Consider the following 15,819-nt stretch of genomic DNA (forward strand, 5'->3'; position numbering starts at 1 on the left):
AAGATGTATATGTATGTTGTTGGTTTTTTTTTTTTACATTTTTCACATAACTCATTATTTATTTTGGATATATTTCATTTTAAAGTATAATTAATTTACAGTGTTATGTTAATTTCTGCTATATAGCAAAGGGGTTCAGACATATAGAGACATTCTTTTTAAATATTCTTTTCCATATGGTCATCACAGAACACTGAATATGGTTTCCTGTGCTATACAGTAGGACTCTATTGTTTATCCATTCTGTATATAATAGTTTGCATCTGCTAACCCCACATTCCCACTGCATTCCTCTTCCACCTCCTCTCCCTTTTGGGAACCACAGATCTGTTCTCAATGTCTGTGATCCTGTTTCATAGATAAATTCATTTGTGTCATTTTTTTGGATTCCACATAGAAGTGATATTTGCCTGTATTTTCTCCCAGATCATTGGTTGTCTTTTCTTTTTGTTTATGGTTTCCTTTGCTGTGCAAAAGCTTATATGTTTGATTGGTTTAGTCGCTAAGTCGTGTCCACCTCTTGCAACCCCATGGACTATAGCCCGCAAGGCTCCTCTGTCCGTGGGATCCTCCAGGCAAGAATATTGGAGTGGGTTGCCATTTCCTTCTCCAATATGTTTAATTAGGTCCCCTGTTTCTACTTTTGCTTTTATTTCTATTGCCTTGGTTAAATGACCTAAGAAAACAGTGGTACAATTTATGTCAGAGAATGTTTTGCCTTTGTTTTCTTCTGGAAGTTTTATGGTTTTGCATCTTATATTTAAGTCTTTAAGTCACTTTAGTTTATTTTTGTGTGTGGTGTCAGGCAGTGTTCTCTTATAACTTCATGAATTTTTATGAGGTTGTGTTCAACCTCCCCAACACAACTTACTGAAGAGACTGTCTTTTCTCCATTGTATATTCTTGCCTCCTTTGCCCAAGATTATCTGACCATAGATGTGTGGGTTTATTTCTGGGCTCTCTATTCTGTTGCATTGATCTGTATGTTTTTGTACCAGTACTGTTGTTATTTTGATTACTGTGTCTTTATAATGTTGTCTAAAGTCTGGGAGGATTATGCCTCCAGCTTTGATCCTTCTTGGCAGGCCCGTCTTCTACCTGCTCATGCCTAGACTTGGCAAATGCTTCTGGGAGGAAAAAGACTACCTGCATCTGTTCATCTAGGAAGTGTTTATACTGTTATAGAATTTACTTCCACAACTCTCATACGTCTTTTAAAAATATGTGATTTTTAGTTTACTAATTTTTTTTCTGGTTCTTATGACAGGAACCGTGGTCTACTCCAATGCTTTATGTCTTAACTAGAAGTAGAAATGGCAGAGTTACATTTTCTATTCTGTTTATGTGCCCTTCTATTTTAAATTTTTGGATAAAGACAAACTTAATTCTGTTTAGTGTTTGTCATATTTTAGAACCAATATTGTGACTGTTATCAGCTTATAACTGCTTTTGAGATCACCAACAGATATTTCTCTATGTGACAAGCTATCTTACTGCTTCCATTCAACTTATCTTTCTTTCCACTTTTAAAGAGAATGTTTTGTTGAGTCAGCATTAGCAACATATTTAATAGACTAACTTCACTTACTATTGGAATCACCATAGCAGATTACTAAAAGCAATGATAATTTTTGTCCTATTATTGTTTAAAGAAATCTTACTATGGTTATTTGCTTAATAAACAAAGATTGTTTTATTAATAAAAGCAACATTTACTGGTCTTAAGAGCCTTCTATTCACCACATCTAGGTTTCCACCAATTCTTGGAATAAATATTTTAACTGCTCATCACTGTAGATCTCACTGTGAGTGAGGTGGAGTACCAGAAAGTCTGTGTTTATCCAAAGTTCCAACTTAACTTTCTAATGAGCAAGGCTTTGGGCTAAGATGGAATAGCTTGCAGTAAGCCAGTACTTTGAGTAAGAATAACTTGAAAAGTTGGATTAAAAAATACATTTGAAAGTATAAGAGTTGCAAAGATCTAGAGTCTTCAAAGGTTCTAACATTATCTAGGATAAAATAATTTATACTGGACTCTAGTAAATCAAGGATGAATGATGTAATCTTAAGGGTAGCCACTGAAAGACTGAAAAGAGAGCACAAAACTAATGCATATCAAAAAATGGGGAAAATATAAAAATTCATCTTTTTGATTAATTTGAAAGAAGAAAAGACAAGAGAAAAAATGGTACAAAAAATAGATAAGTCAGAGAAAAAGCAATAGTAATACAGTGGCCATAAGCCCAAATATGTCTGTGCCTGCCAAGCTCCTCTGACAATGGGATTTTCCCAGCAAGAATACTACAGTGGATTGCCGTTTTCTTCTCCAGCAAATGTACTTTTGGACTAAATACAAGAACTGAAAGGCAGAAATTTTCAAACTAGATATTAGAAAGTATATGCTGTGTAGGAAAAGACACACATGGATAAGGACACAGAAGGGATGAAAGTAAATGGATAGATGAGGAAATAACCATAGAAACAACAACAAAAAAGTAGTGTAATGGTTGATGTAGAAAATGTAAGCTTTTATAGAAAAAAACATTTTTAGAGTTTAAACCTTTTCACAGTTGTAAATGAATCAATATACATGTAGAAATTTTAATAAAACTATTAAAATAGATGAGAAACATAAATATTGTTTTAATAATGAAAATAATAAACATTCTGTTTGTTTCATAAAAGTGTGAAAAGCACTTTTCACCCCAATGAGATATAAAACAGTTCATGAGTGCCAATTGACAGCAAGATCAAGACCTAGTCATTTCAAACATTCATAACTCTACCAGTTATTTTCACAATTTAATAAAAGTTGGTCTTTCAATCATGATAGGGTAGGTTATTTTCTCAGAAACAAGCCTAATTATCATTACCCAAAAGCATGAAAGCTTATTTCTTGCTCTGACAAAGTGTCTGGCCAGTCAAGGTGGTTCTCCAAGACCACAGTTGGCTCAGTATTCCTGGATGCATTCATTTACAACATTTCCCTATCATCATTGGAAGTCACCACAATGGCCATGGGAGGGGGGAAAGGGGCTAGAGGTTCTCATACTGCTCTAGGATGGAAGGAACATGTGTCATTTCTGCCCACAATCCATTGACCAGAACCAGTCCTATGACCCTGCTCAATGGCAGAGGGTACAAGGAAGTATAAACCTTCTATATGCCCAGAAGGAAAGGAGAATTAGGCTTATAGGTTAGAATTGGAAGTGTCTACCATAGCTGGAAACTCCTGTTTACGTTTCTGAGGTCATGAACCTCTATAAGGTCATGGACCATGACAATCCTGAAGAGAACAGGTATGATTTTGGTACCCCCAGCTGCTCCATCTCAGAGACTGACCTCTTTTTCACCAGAGGAAGCACTGGCCAAGGCATGGGCATAGGGATGCAGTCCTTTTTATGGTTCACTGCCTTTCAGCAGTGCTTGGTCCACTGGCACAGGAGGTGCCATGCGAAAGAGGAGGGAATTAGAGACAATGGGACCAAAATCCCTCCATATGGGAGCATAGAGGTAGTAAGAAGATAATAGCTATATTGAACATTCTCTAGCTGTAGTACACCTCTGATACACACAAAATTATTCAGGGAGCTGACACTGGGTTCTGATGGGCGTTGGCTAATTGGAGGTGCAGGCTGGCTGTCTATCCGTATTCATGTGATCTGGTCTTATTTCTGACTGTTGTAGTCTCAGTAACAGCATTCTGGATCTGACTCTTTGAACTCTTTCAAACATAGTGGTTCACTTGGTTCTACCCTGAAGTGAACCCATTAGCTCTTCCAGAACTGGATGGCCTAACTGCCTCCCATGGCCAGGCTGATGCGTGATCCCAATAAGACATTTCTCTAATCTTGGGATAACAAAAAGATTGAAACATACTGTACAACTGGGCCTCTATAACAGATTTGATGCATTTTAAAGCTATCTTTTATCTGTTCTATTCCTCTCCCTCTTTCCCTATTGACAGCAAAAACAAGTTCCTGAAATATGTTTGCTTCAAAAACATGGTACTGAGGGAATTTCCTGGCTGTCTATGGTTAGGACTTTGTGTTCTCACTGCTAAGGGCCTGGATTCAATCCCTGGTAAGGGAACAAGATCCCACAAGCTGAACCAGTGCTTCCCAAAGGAAAAAAGGAACAAACCAAAAAACAAAAAGGTGGCACTGAGCTTGTAAACCAGACGGCAGCGTTCAGCACCCACCTCTAACAGAAGCCTTTGATGCAGTGCTTGAGTTTGATTGAGTGCATCCCAGGACACTTTCAAGAGTAGCTCCATTTTTTTTAAATTTCGAAAATCTCGTTCTTTTTCTCTTTGCTTACGAGACAGTTCATCGTGGTAGTTATGCTTGTCAATAAGACAGTTTCGTAAATTGAGATCCAAGATCCCTCTGTTCCAGGTAAAAAGAGAATATGAAAGTGATTTGTCATCAGCTGCCCTTTTTCAAGGTAGCATGGTCAGCAGATATATACAGAACTATTTTCATGTTAGAATCAAATTTTAAGTAATGCCAAAAGCAATTTTGTTTGCAAGTTCTTGTCAGTGTCACAGTCATTAAAACTCAAGTGGAAGAGCAAATTGGCAGAGACAGAAGTTCTAGTTTCTCTGAAATTTTACTTAAAAATGGGAATTAACACTCTCCTAGAGACTCACATCATGGAATTGCTCCTTTTAGGAAAAATATCATGATTATCTCAGAAATGCTGCAATCTGCAGGGAAAAAAAAATCCTTAAAAACTCCAGTGATACAATTTTCCAGAGGTACATTAGAGAAACTTGAAAAAAAAAACCAATAAATTGTGTCCTTAAGATTTGGTCACAAGAAATTGAGGACAATGAAGAATAAAGGATAAAAAATACAGGATGCTTGGGGCTGGTGCACTGGGATGACCCAGAGAGATGATATGGGGAGAGAGGTTGGGGGGGCGGTTCAGGATTGGGAACTCACGTACACCCGTGGCGGATTCATGTCAATGTATTGCAAGACCAATACAGTATTGTAAAGTAAAATAAAAAATTTAAAAATAAATAAATAAAATGCTTTATTTAATAATATATTTTTATTAATGGTAAAATGATTAAAAATTCTATAGAAATGTTTACTAAGTGAATATAAATCTGTTTGAGATTATTTCGAATCTTAAAATAGAAATCAAAGAAATATTTAGATGACAAAACACATTAATATAACAAACCTTTCAGTTAGTGAACTTGCTTCATTCTCTCTAGTTAATTCTAATAGCTTGACCAATTGATTATATTCTCGCTCTTTAATTTCAAGTAAGGCCCGTTTGCCTTCAACTTCCTTTATTACATCCTCTTTCTCTTCCATTACGGCATTAATTTTGGTTTCAACTTTCTTTAGGGAATCATTTAGCTCTTTGAGTTCATATTCCAAGAGAAGTTTTTTCTTTTCCATTTCTCTGTGGGGATACATACGCACATAAATATGTATGTACACAACACATTCACACATTTGCCTCATTTTGATCCCTGAACGTCTTCACCTGTTTGTACTTTCTAACTAGGCAACAGAAGGTCTAGTCGTAAATTCAGAAGTGAGATGAAGACCACAGATGAGTGGGACTGAGGGCGTATCTCCACTGAGTGTCACTGAGGGTAAGCATTTGGCCAGCTTCCCTACTTTCTCCCCAGGTCCCCAGTGCTACCGTCTCTCGGGATTCAACCCTCACCCTCTGAACTGACCTAAACCTCTCAGCATTGGTACTGGTGGGGCTTGGGTTTTAGAGCCACTACTATTGCCTGTCTCCTCTTTCCCCTCTTCTCCAGACTTTTGTATCTCCACTTATTTATCTTTTTTGGCTCCTCTAAACTTTGAGAATTTTCTCTGTGATTTCTGCCTCCAATCTACTCTAAATGTGTAGGGGCTTATGCACACGGATAGGTGACAAGTGAAGAATTACTGTTTTTTGGGTTTCAGGCATCTGGCTGGCTGACATATCTAGACCATGAAATTCTACACCGTTCAAACAACTTATTCCATATGCAGTTCTGTTAAAGTCAGTTACTCTCCATAGAGACATGATTTATATATTAGAAAGAGAATATTGTCCCAAAATTAAGACATAAATAAGTGTTAGGAATGACAGTAATGGGCTGCACCACATTCTTTTAAAGAACTTAATGTATACAACCTAGAGAGAGCCAAATGCAGATATTTCTAAAATTATCAAAGTAATTTGATATGTTCAGTGGCTAATATTCTTGTTTTAGCATGCACACATAACTTGGGGAAGTGTGGGCTGGAAGGATAGAAACTAAAAATATTAAACCATACACTTTTTTGCGTGTTGTTTTTTCTGTCTCTTTTCCAATTTGTACGGGGATGGATTGACGATGGACCACTTCATCCTAGTAAAGAAATGGAGCCGTGTTAAATTATGTACTCTTAGATGAGAAGCAGTTAAGCAAATTAAATAGGAGAGAGAGAGAGGAGCTACAAGGTGTAGAATTTTTACTATCTGTCCTGTACCCTGCAGTGTGCTTTAATTATTCCATTTAATTCTCGTAATGACTTTTCAAGATGGTTGTGGTTACCATTTGAAAGAGGAGCTGACTGTAGTGAATGCTGTGGGTGCTCTGCCCAGGTTCTCTTTATGGAGATACACCCATCCCTCAGAGGTTTTGAAGGCTGCTAAGGAAAAGGTCAGTTTTCATTGCAATCCCAAAGAAAGGCAATGCCAAAGAATGCTCAAACTTCTGCACAGTTGCACTCATCTCACACGCTAGTAAAGTAATGCTCAAAATTCTCCAAGCCAGACTTCAGCAGTACGTGAACCATGAACTTCCAGATGTTCAAGCTGGTTTTAGAAAAGGCAGAGGAACCAGAGATCAAATTGCCAACATCCACTGGATCATGGAAACAGCAAGAGTGTTCCAGAAAAACATCTATTTCTGCTTTATTGACTATGCCAAAGCCTTTGACTGTGTAGATCACAATAAACCGTGGAAAATTCTGAAAGAGATGGGAATTCCAGACCACCTAACCTGCCTCTTGATAAACCTGTATGCAGGTCAGGAAGCAACAGTTAGTTGCTTACTCCTTGGAAGAAAAGTTATGACCAACCTAGATAGCATATTGAAAAGCAGAGACATTACTTTGCCAACAAAGGTTCGTCTAGTCAAGGCTATGGTTTTTCCAGCGGTCATGTATGGATGTGAGAGTTGGACTGTGAAGAAAGCTGAGCGGAGTGCCAAAGAATTGATGCTTTTGAACTGTGGTGTTGGAGAAGACTCTTGAGAGTTCCTTGGACCACAAGGAGATCCAGCCATTCTAAAGGAGATCAGTCCTGGGTGTTTTTTTGGAAGGAATGATGCTAAAGCTTAAACCCCAGTACTTTGGCCACCTCATGTGAAGAGTTGACTCATTGGAAAAGACTCTGATGCTGGGAGGGATTGGGGGCAGGAGGAGAAGGGGACGACAGAGGATGAGATGGCTGGTTGGCATCACCGACTCAATGGACATGAGTCTGGGTGAACTCCGGGAGTTGGTGATGGACAGGGAGGCCTGGCGTGCTGCGATTCACGGGGTTGCAAAGAGTCAGACACGACTGAGCGACTGAAATAAACAGCTTAAGCTTGTTCTCTCCACAGAGCGCCATGGCTGTGCAGAGTTGCCTTGGCAGTGGGTGGGGTGCAGAAGGGTGGGTGGGTAGAGGGATGGAAGGAAGAGGGGCACAGGCTGTGACTGATGTGGAGGTACAGCAGCCCACCCCCGAATCAGGGTGGAACAACTTCTGTGGTGCGATTCATGATCTGAGTTCCCCATGGGATCAGGTTGATTCACATTTAACCTAGGGGTCTCCTGAAACCATGGTTTGGCCTGACTTCTTCCACAGCTCTGTCCTGTTTCCCTCACTCTACTATCGGATTCTCCTTAGAGCTTTACCTCCCTGAATACGTGTCTTAATCTCTAAGGCTGAGGCTGCTGCTTTTGCTGCTGCTAAGTTGCTTTCAGTAGTGTCCGACTCTGTGTGACCCCATAGACGGCAGCCTACCAGGCTTCCTCTTCCCTGGGATTCTCCAGGCAAGAACACTGGAGTGGGTTGCCATTTCCTTCTCCAATGCATGAAAGCATAAAGTGAAAGGGAAGTCGCTCAGTCATGTCTGACTCTTAGCGACCCCATGGACTGCAGCCTACCAGGCTCTTCCGTCCATGGGATTTTCCAGGCAAGAGTACTGGAGTGGGGTGCCATTGCCTTCTCTGAAGGCTGAGGCTAAGATAAGGTAAATGATTTTCCCAAAGTCACATAACTTCTAGGCAGCAAGGCCAAGATCAGAAGCTAACTTTGTCTAACACTGCTTTGCATTATGCTCTGTGGATTCACGGAAGATTCACTTTCAGCCTCAAGAATGGTATGTACATACATGGCAGGGGTTGTGGAAGAGCCCCTTCCCACCTGAGGATCATGCTCGACTTTGGGACCTGGGGTAATACAGGGGCTTGAACAACCCTGCAGTGTGGTATATTTCTGGGGTCTTGCTCAGTCTTGAGCAGATCGAAATTTTGTGAGGCTAAAACTTGTACAATTTGGGGAGTTCTTTTTAAGAGAAAGAATCACAAGTTACAAATGCTAAATTAGGTTCAGGGCCTTGGAGGCGGTTAATGCATGTGAAGGGCTGAAGCCTTAGCTTCACTGTGTTCCTTGTAAATCTATCTCGGCTCAGTGTCCATTTTCTAGGTGGCAGCTGGGTATGTCTTGACTGACTGCTTCATCTCTTAAGGAGGTCAAAGTGAATCCTAATTCTAAGCCAAGGTATCTCAGATGTGTTGCTTTAAAAAATAACTCTAGGTTACTTAAATTGTTTCAAGACCTGTTATAAAATATTTCAAAATGAAATGAATTTTAATTATTTCCCAAAACACAAATATGTTTTAGGAAAGAGTCAGGCACGACTGAGTGACTGAACTGAACTGAAAATATAAATATGGGTCTTGTATAATGTTCACAGTGAGAGGGAAGTGAAGTGGAATCAAACAGGCAGAGAAGGATAAAGTAGTAACTATATAAAGAGGTTAGGACATTTGGTTGCTCTTGAAGGAAGTGATTGTGTTTGTGACACTGCTTTCTAATATTGGAAAATGCTTGACGAGGTCTGGAGAGACCTTTTCTCCCAGTCAGGTCTCCGACTTAGAGTGATGCCCTGAATATTCAGAAATCTTTTGTGAATCCCCAGAGCCCAGGTTTAGTTTGATAGGATCAATCACAACTGTATAACATTTCAGTTTGTGTGTTTTGGTTTTTGTCAAACCTATGTAGTCAATGCAAAAAGTGCAATGATACCCATGCATTTTTATGTCCTTGCAGATACAATGTTCACATATGTATGAGTTGAAGTAGCACACCTTTAAGGTGACCTGATATTCAAGCAGTTCTTCTAGCTCCTTCTGCTCCTTTAGTAACTGCTTTTGCTTAGATGTCAAATCTTCCCGTAAATTTTTAATTTCTAATTTCTTCTGCATTACTTCCTTACGTAATTCCTCAGTGCTTTCTCTCAATATTCTCATCTTCTTCTCCATTTCCTTTAAAAGTCATGAAAATCATCAGGTTATACAAAGTCTGAGCAAGCATCTGTTTGGCTAAAAATCAAATTTAAAAATTTACTTACCATTTTGATTATATTTGCTTCGAGCTTCATAAATGATTTCTTACAGAGTTAAATGCAACTTTTGATTTCTGACCTCTTCAATGAATGCATAGCAATTATACTATATGTGTTAAATGTTTTACATTAGATTTGAACTTTTTTTTTAAATTAATGCTCTTTTCAGTCTTCCTACATTTTAAATGTTTCCTTTTTCTGAGTTAATGTTTATTTGATACCAAAAAGCATTAGTAAAAATTTCCAGCCTTTTTTTCTAGTAGCTTTGTGATTTGACAAATCAGATACAAATAATGTTTGAATATCTAGGTTATGGTTAGTCTGAGTCACACATGAGAATTAAAGATTAGGGAGTTCATGTTTGGAATGTCTCTAGTCCTTAACATTCCTCAATCCCCCCACTCTCATTGATACTGCTTCTCTAACTCATGCACATTCTCCTCAAATGCCCTCTGCCTCAGACTCCTAACAGGGCTTTGACTGTTTCCTGTGACTGATTATCTAAGGAGTGTTTAACTTATGAGAGAGAAGCCTTCTTGTACTCAGGAGGGCCACACATTACTATGACTAAGGGGAAGGATGCACTTAGCCTTCTCTGGCCTTTCTGCATATGGCTCTCTTCCACTGATGTTCCTGGAGGGTAAAATTGGTGAGTGATCCTATGATCTGAAACTAAAATTCAAAATACTTTTTCCCATAGAATCTCTGTTGAAAATGGTGGTTAGGAATACTTATATGATGCTAAGTCACTTCAGTCGTGTCCGACTCTGTGCGACCCCATAGACGGCAGCCCACCAGGCTCCTCTGTCCATGGGATTTTCCAGGCAAGAGTACTGGAGTGGGGTGCCATTGCTTTCTCTGGTCCGACTCTGTGTGACCCCTTAGACGGCAGCCCACCAGGCTCCCCCATCCCTGGGATTCTCCAGGCGAGAACACTAGAGTGGGTTGCCATATTATACATATATATGCATATATATATACATTCTTACATTCATATATAATATGATGTATATTCATACTCATATATGTAATAGTATCTTACTCTATGTTTAACAGGTTTTTGTGCCTTGAAATTAAACCACCACCAACATACTTTTTTAATAAAACCATTCAGAAGGTGTAGTGCAGTCCCATTTAATGTGGTGTGTGCTGATTTTTCCATTTACTTTGTATGATAGATTGCAAAAGAAAGGGACATAATTCCTCCTAGTCATGTTTGCATGCCTCTTTGCAATATGGCTATGTCATATTTAAATGTAGGAGGACTTCTGCCCCTTGATTCTAGATGTGGCACTATGACTTGCTTGGACCAATGTGATGTTACCAACAGTGATTTAAGCAAAGGCTCAAAAACTGCTTGTGTTGAGGTTTGCCCTTTCTTGAGACTATTTGTCTCTTTCTTGAGACTGGAAACCCTTCCATCATGAGACTAACCAGTGACATGTGACCTTAGACCAACTACACCAAAATGACTGACATACAAATGAAGCCATCCTACCCTAACTGAGCCAGCTCAGGCCAGAAGAATTCACAATTGTTGAAAATAAGAAAATAAGAAATGGCTGTTGTTTTAAACTAGTACATTTTAGGGAAGTACGTTTTTACTAAGTTTGTTAGGCATGAATTACTAAGTTTGTTAGGCATGATACATCTGTATAAAAATTTCTTATAATCAGCTTGAGACATTCAGGAAGCTAAAAGAGTAATAACTATAGCAAAAATAATGTTTTTAAGTGCCAACCGTAGAATCCTTTTTTCTTCTGAAAACAAAGCAGATATTGTCCAACCAAACACAACCTAAATTAGATGCCAAGTAGCTAAATCCTGTAATAGGCACACTTATGCTTACTGCAGAAGTTATACAGGTATTGCTTTCATCATCATCCATAGTTAAGACTTCTGGGTCTTTCAAATGTTTCAGGATATGGTTTCTGTGATAAACATTAGTATTTATCAAAAAGGTTGTTTCAGTCCAGCTGTATTTAACAAAGTCTAGATTATCTAAGACTTACTCCTGGCTTAGGTATCTTCTCGAATTCCTTTAGTATGAGGTTTTTTTCTTCCACTAAGCTGCAACAAACAAACAAACAAACAAACAAAAAAAACTTTTGACAAAGTACCAAAATTAAACTATTTGCACAGTAATAATTTTCTACTCTCTCTTCTCAGAACACACTCTCCGGTGTGTTTGTCAGCCTGGTGTCCATCCTTGCTGATGGCTTCACTGACTCCCACAGGCTCACTAGGGGCTCCCTCTCCAGTCCTTCCTAACACTGTACACACACCCATCAAAGGAGTTCTCTCACCACACTGTAACTGCTTGTGATCACAACCTCCCCTCCAGACTCAGGTTCCTTCCAGGCAGGCTCTGGGCTTTTTCTTTATATTATTTACAAGAAACTAGTACCTGTCTGGATTACTGATACAGCCTTTACTGGTTCCATCTAATTAGCAGATCCCACTAGCCAGTAGGTCTAAAGAGGCATGCATACCAGGTTTATTTTTATGAAACTATATTTGCAATAAAGTAAATTGAAGGTTTTTGTAATAACTGTGTGCCACACAGAATTTTATAGGTTAGTTGTGTGGACTGTCGGCTGAAGCTGAATTTCTTTGAATACTTATACCTTTCCTTTTAGAAAGAAAGGGTGCGACCTCATGGACTGTCCCCTGCCAGGCTCCTCTGTCCATTGAATTCTCCAGGCAAGAATACTGGAGTGGATAGCCATTCCCTTCTGCAGGGGATCTTCCCAGCCCAGTGATCAAACCTAGGTCTCCCGCATTGCAGGCCAATTCTTTTCCATTCGAGCCACCAGGGAAGCCCTTTCCTTTTAGAGCTTGTGTATTCAGTTCAGTTCAGTCACTCAGTCGTGTCTGACTCTTTGTGACCGCATGGACTGCAGCACGCCAGGCCTCTCTGTCCATCACCAGCTCCTGGACTTTACTCAAACTCGTGTCCATTGAGTTGGTGATGACATCCAACCATCTCATGCTCTCAGTGAAAGTGAAAGTGAAGTCGCTCAGTCATGTCCGACTCTTTGCGACCCCATGGACTGTAGCTCTCCAGGCTCCCCCGTCCATGGGATTCTCCAGGCAAGTATACTGGAGTGGGGTGCCATTTCCTTCTCCAGGGGATCTTCCCGACCCAGGGATTGAACCCAGGTCTCCTGCATTGCAGGCAGACGCTTTAACCTCTGAGCCATGAAATCATGCTCTCAACGTTTGTATATATTGCTCTTTTACTTCCAAGCTGTTGCTCCTGAACGTCAGCCATGTTGCCACCAGGGGGTGATAGTGTGCTGCCATCGCTGGGTTGCAAAGCCCACCTGTGTCCCTGAATTTCAAAATGGTGCCATGAGGCTCTCCCACAAGATAAGACTTAGTCTCTTCTTTAAATGGAAAATGTTTTTTTTTTTTTTTCTTGAGCAAACGTAAAATGGCTAATTCTTTTGAACATTTTAAATGAATTAAATTTCAATCATACATTTTCCCCTTTTTCATTAAGAAACATTGAAATTGAGGAGTGAGATACTTCTCCCAAAGTCACCAGTCAAGGCTAAACGGACTTTTAAACTCAGCTCTCTGACTCCAAGGCACTGTTCAGTATCAAGCTATTCCTGGAATACACTGTTATTGAAATATTCCACTGTTTTTTTAGAATTTAGATTGCTTTAGAGTTTTTGCTTTTATAAATAATAATAGGCATCTTCATGCATTGTCTTTTTTCTTGTTTTGGATTCTTATTTTTGTGGGGCATTACTGGGATGAGAAAAAGTTATTGTGTGTGTGTCTTTTGATATACATAAACCTCTAACCTTTCAAACTGACATTAAAATCTAAAACGGACACTTTCAGCTTTCCTGACTTAGGGGTGTTTGAGCATCAAAGCTCCTCAGGATTCGTTTCTTGTCTGCAGCAAGAGTCCTAACTGAACCATGTCATCAAAGGATTTTGGTTGTAAGGACTTGTAGGCGAAGAAGCAATGCTGGAAGCCATGTGTGCCGCCAAGTGCATGAGGCATCATCCACCATCAGGAGCAGAACCAGCCTGACTGGGTGGAAGTTGTAAGAAGGTCAGTTTCTCATCCAATATAAGCAATAGCCACCTACAAGTCGGGCTGTCCAAAGCTGGGCTGCGCTGCTATGGGAGGCTGTGAGCCCCCATCACTGGAGGTGTTTGAGCACACAATGAGTGGTTACTGAGAGAAGGTTTGGGTGATTCTGAGAGTATTCAGGGCTGAGAACCTCTTTGGAGACCAGCAGTTCTCAAACTCTGACAATAATAAGAATCATATAGGAAGTATGTGAGCAGCTCCAATGTTACCTTGGGTGGGATGGCCTGGACAGAAAGTGGAATCATTAGTTTTAGAGTTGGATCTGCCTTTTAAACACGGATCTAAGGTGCTTCTCTTTCAGTTATGAGGACTATATGCAGCAAAACCCGTCCTAAGCTCTTTCTGTTCTTGGTTGCCACAAGAACATTTTTTTTTTTTTAATGTTTAGAAGGTAAAATCTGTTCCAGCTGTGAGTGTTTTCCTTACTACTAACCCCGATGCTCTGCATGTCCCTCTGTCAGTCTAACTTTCTGGAATTCCAGAGGCATCACTAAAATAATCTTTCTGTTCCTTTCTTATCAGATCTGTTTGTTTTTTGGTTCCAACTTTGCTATCGCTATTGGACTAAGAATGGAAAATGACTACTAAGCCCCTGGGTGAGCGCTGACAGGGAACGAGCCGTGGCAGAGGAAGTAGACATAAGGCCACGATCACGCTGCGCAGCCCTGCACGCGCACAGCACATGTGTCCCCAACTCCACGTCCACACCCACAACAGACAGCACTGACCGTGGCTCTGCTTCCCCAGCCGACTAAGACTTGTCAGGTATTTCAGATTTAGCATGAGAGACTCAGCTGATTTGCTGTCCAGATCTTTAGGGTTTCTAGGAAGCAGAGAAGCCCCCAAAAGGTAACAAAGTAAAAGCTAGAAAAACCTTGAAAAGAATACTGAAAAGTCTTTTCAGCGAAAGTTTCTGGAGAAATAATGACTTCTACTTTGTTTCAAGTATAAATTCTCAACAGTATTTATTTAATTGCTTCATTAATTATTTGTATGTGTTTACTTATTGATGTAAGTTCCATATTCATTCCTGAACTGCATAGTTACCAAGAGATCATCAATGAGTATTAATCCAAAGCCAAAAACTATTGCAACAGATTTAATTATTAACCAACCATGTTATTATACTTCCCTTAGCACTTATTAAGGAGTTTATATTATTTGAAAACATAAGAAAATCAACTAAATAATAAAGCAAAAATCTTTTCTCTAGAATATTTAAACAATGTATTGTTCTTACAAGTTGCCAATGATTCAGAAGTTCCTGAAGATGTTGGGGTAGAGGAGTGCTAGTTATTTGGACTTCTGTTATTCAGGCCCAGAATAAAATGAGGTTTTGTTGTGCTGATCTGAAAAATATCATCTGTATATTTGGATGAATAGTTTTTTTTTTTCCCCTCTCACTGGCTTGGTTTCTTTATTTTTATGTGGGGATGGAAATATCTACTTTCTTCCCAGGGAGGAAGTGTTGAGTGAATTTGTTTCCATACCATGTAATACTAAATATGTTAAGCCAATGAAATACACAGCCTGTAAGTCTTTTCTAGTAATTATTTTGATATCACCATTATTTTTATATAAATAAGTTTGTTAATTCTTGAGCTGCTAATAGTTGAGGATGCAGGGAAGTCTGCTTAAGCTAAAGTATTACATGTTAACAAATCCAAAAATAATACACACAAAACATTCCTGCAGATGTTCACTTTAAATGTTCTTGTTTACTGTAGATCACTATGTACAGTCCTCACCCCCAACCTCGTCCCAAGCAATTCAAGGAACAATTTGCCTGTCTATACCTAAAAGGCAAGCGTTCTGGTCATTTTTTTCCTTTCCTCTTGGCAGGAATACTTGGAAATTTTAAACAATTTAAATATCAACTGACTTATGTTCCTCTTACCCTTTCATGGAAATGTCAAGCATTCATATTTTCAATACTAATGAACAACTACCAATTGTTTTAATTTCATTATTTTCTCAACTGAAAGAGTGCTTACAGAGCACAGAAATAGCTAAGCTTTCTTTTTATAGATCTCACTGGTGAGACTGAAACAAGTTTAGATTGAAAGACAAAGAAGAACTCAGA

General features: G+C 39.2%; 1 protein-coding gene across 1 annotated transcript in view; it reads right to left on the bottom strand.

The window, feature by feature from the left end:
• CCDC146 (coiled-coil domain containing 146) overlaps positions 1-15,819 on the bottom strand; it is a 116,783-nt gene that overhangs the window by 27,797 nt on the left and 73,167 nt on the right. Inside the window, exons 4-8 of the mRNA XM_068973368.1 lie at positions 11,635-11,692; positions 9,366-9,542; positions 6,297-6,370; positions 5,194-5,421; positions 4,202-4,388 (exon numbers count right to left, since the gene is read on the bottom strand). Of these exons, the coding sequence (XP_068829469.1) occupies positions 4,202-4,388; positions 5,194-5,421; positions 6,297-6,370; positions 9,366-9,542; positions 11,635-11,692 (724 nt within the window). The remainder of the gene's footprint in view (positions 1-4,201; positions 4,389-5,193; positions 5,422-6,296; positions 6,371-9,365; positions 9,543-11,634; positions 11,693-15,819) is intronic.

The sequence above is a fragment of the Capricornis sumatraensis genome, chromosome 5 (genome assembly GCF_032405125.1).
Source record: "Capricornis sumatraensis isolate serow.1 chromosome 5, serow.2, whole genome shotgun sequence".
NCBI classification, from domain to species: Eukaryota; Metazoa; Chordata; class Mammalia; order Artiodactyla; family Bovidae; genus Capricornis; species Capricornis sumatraensis.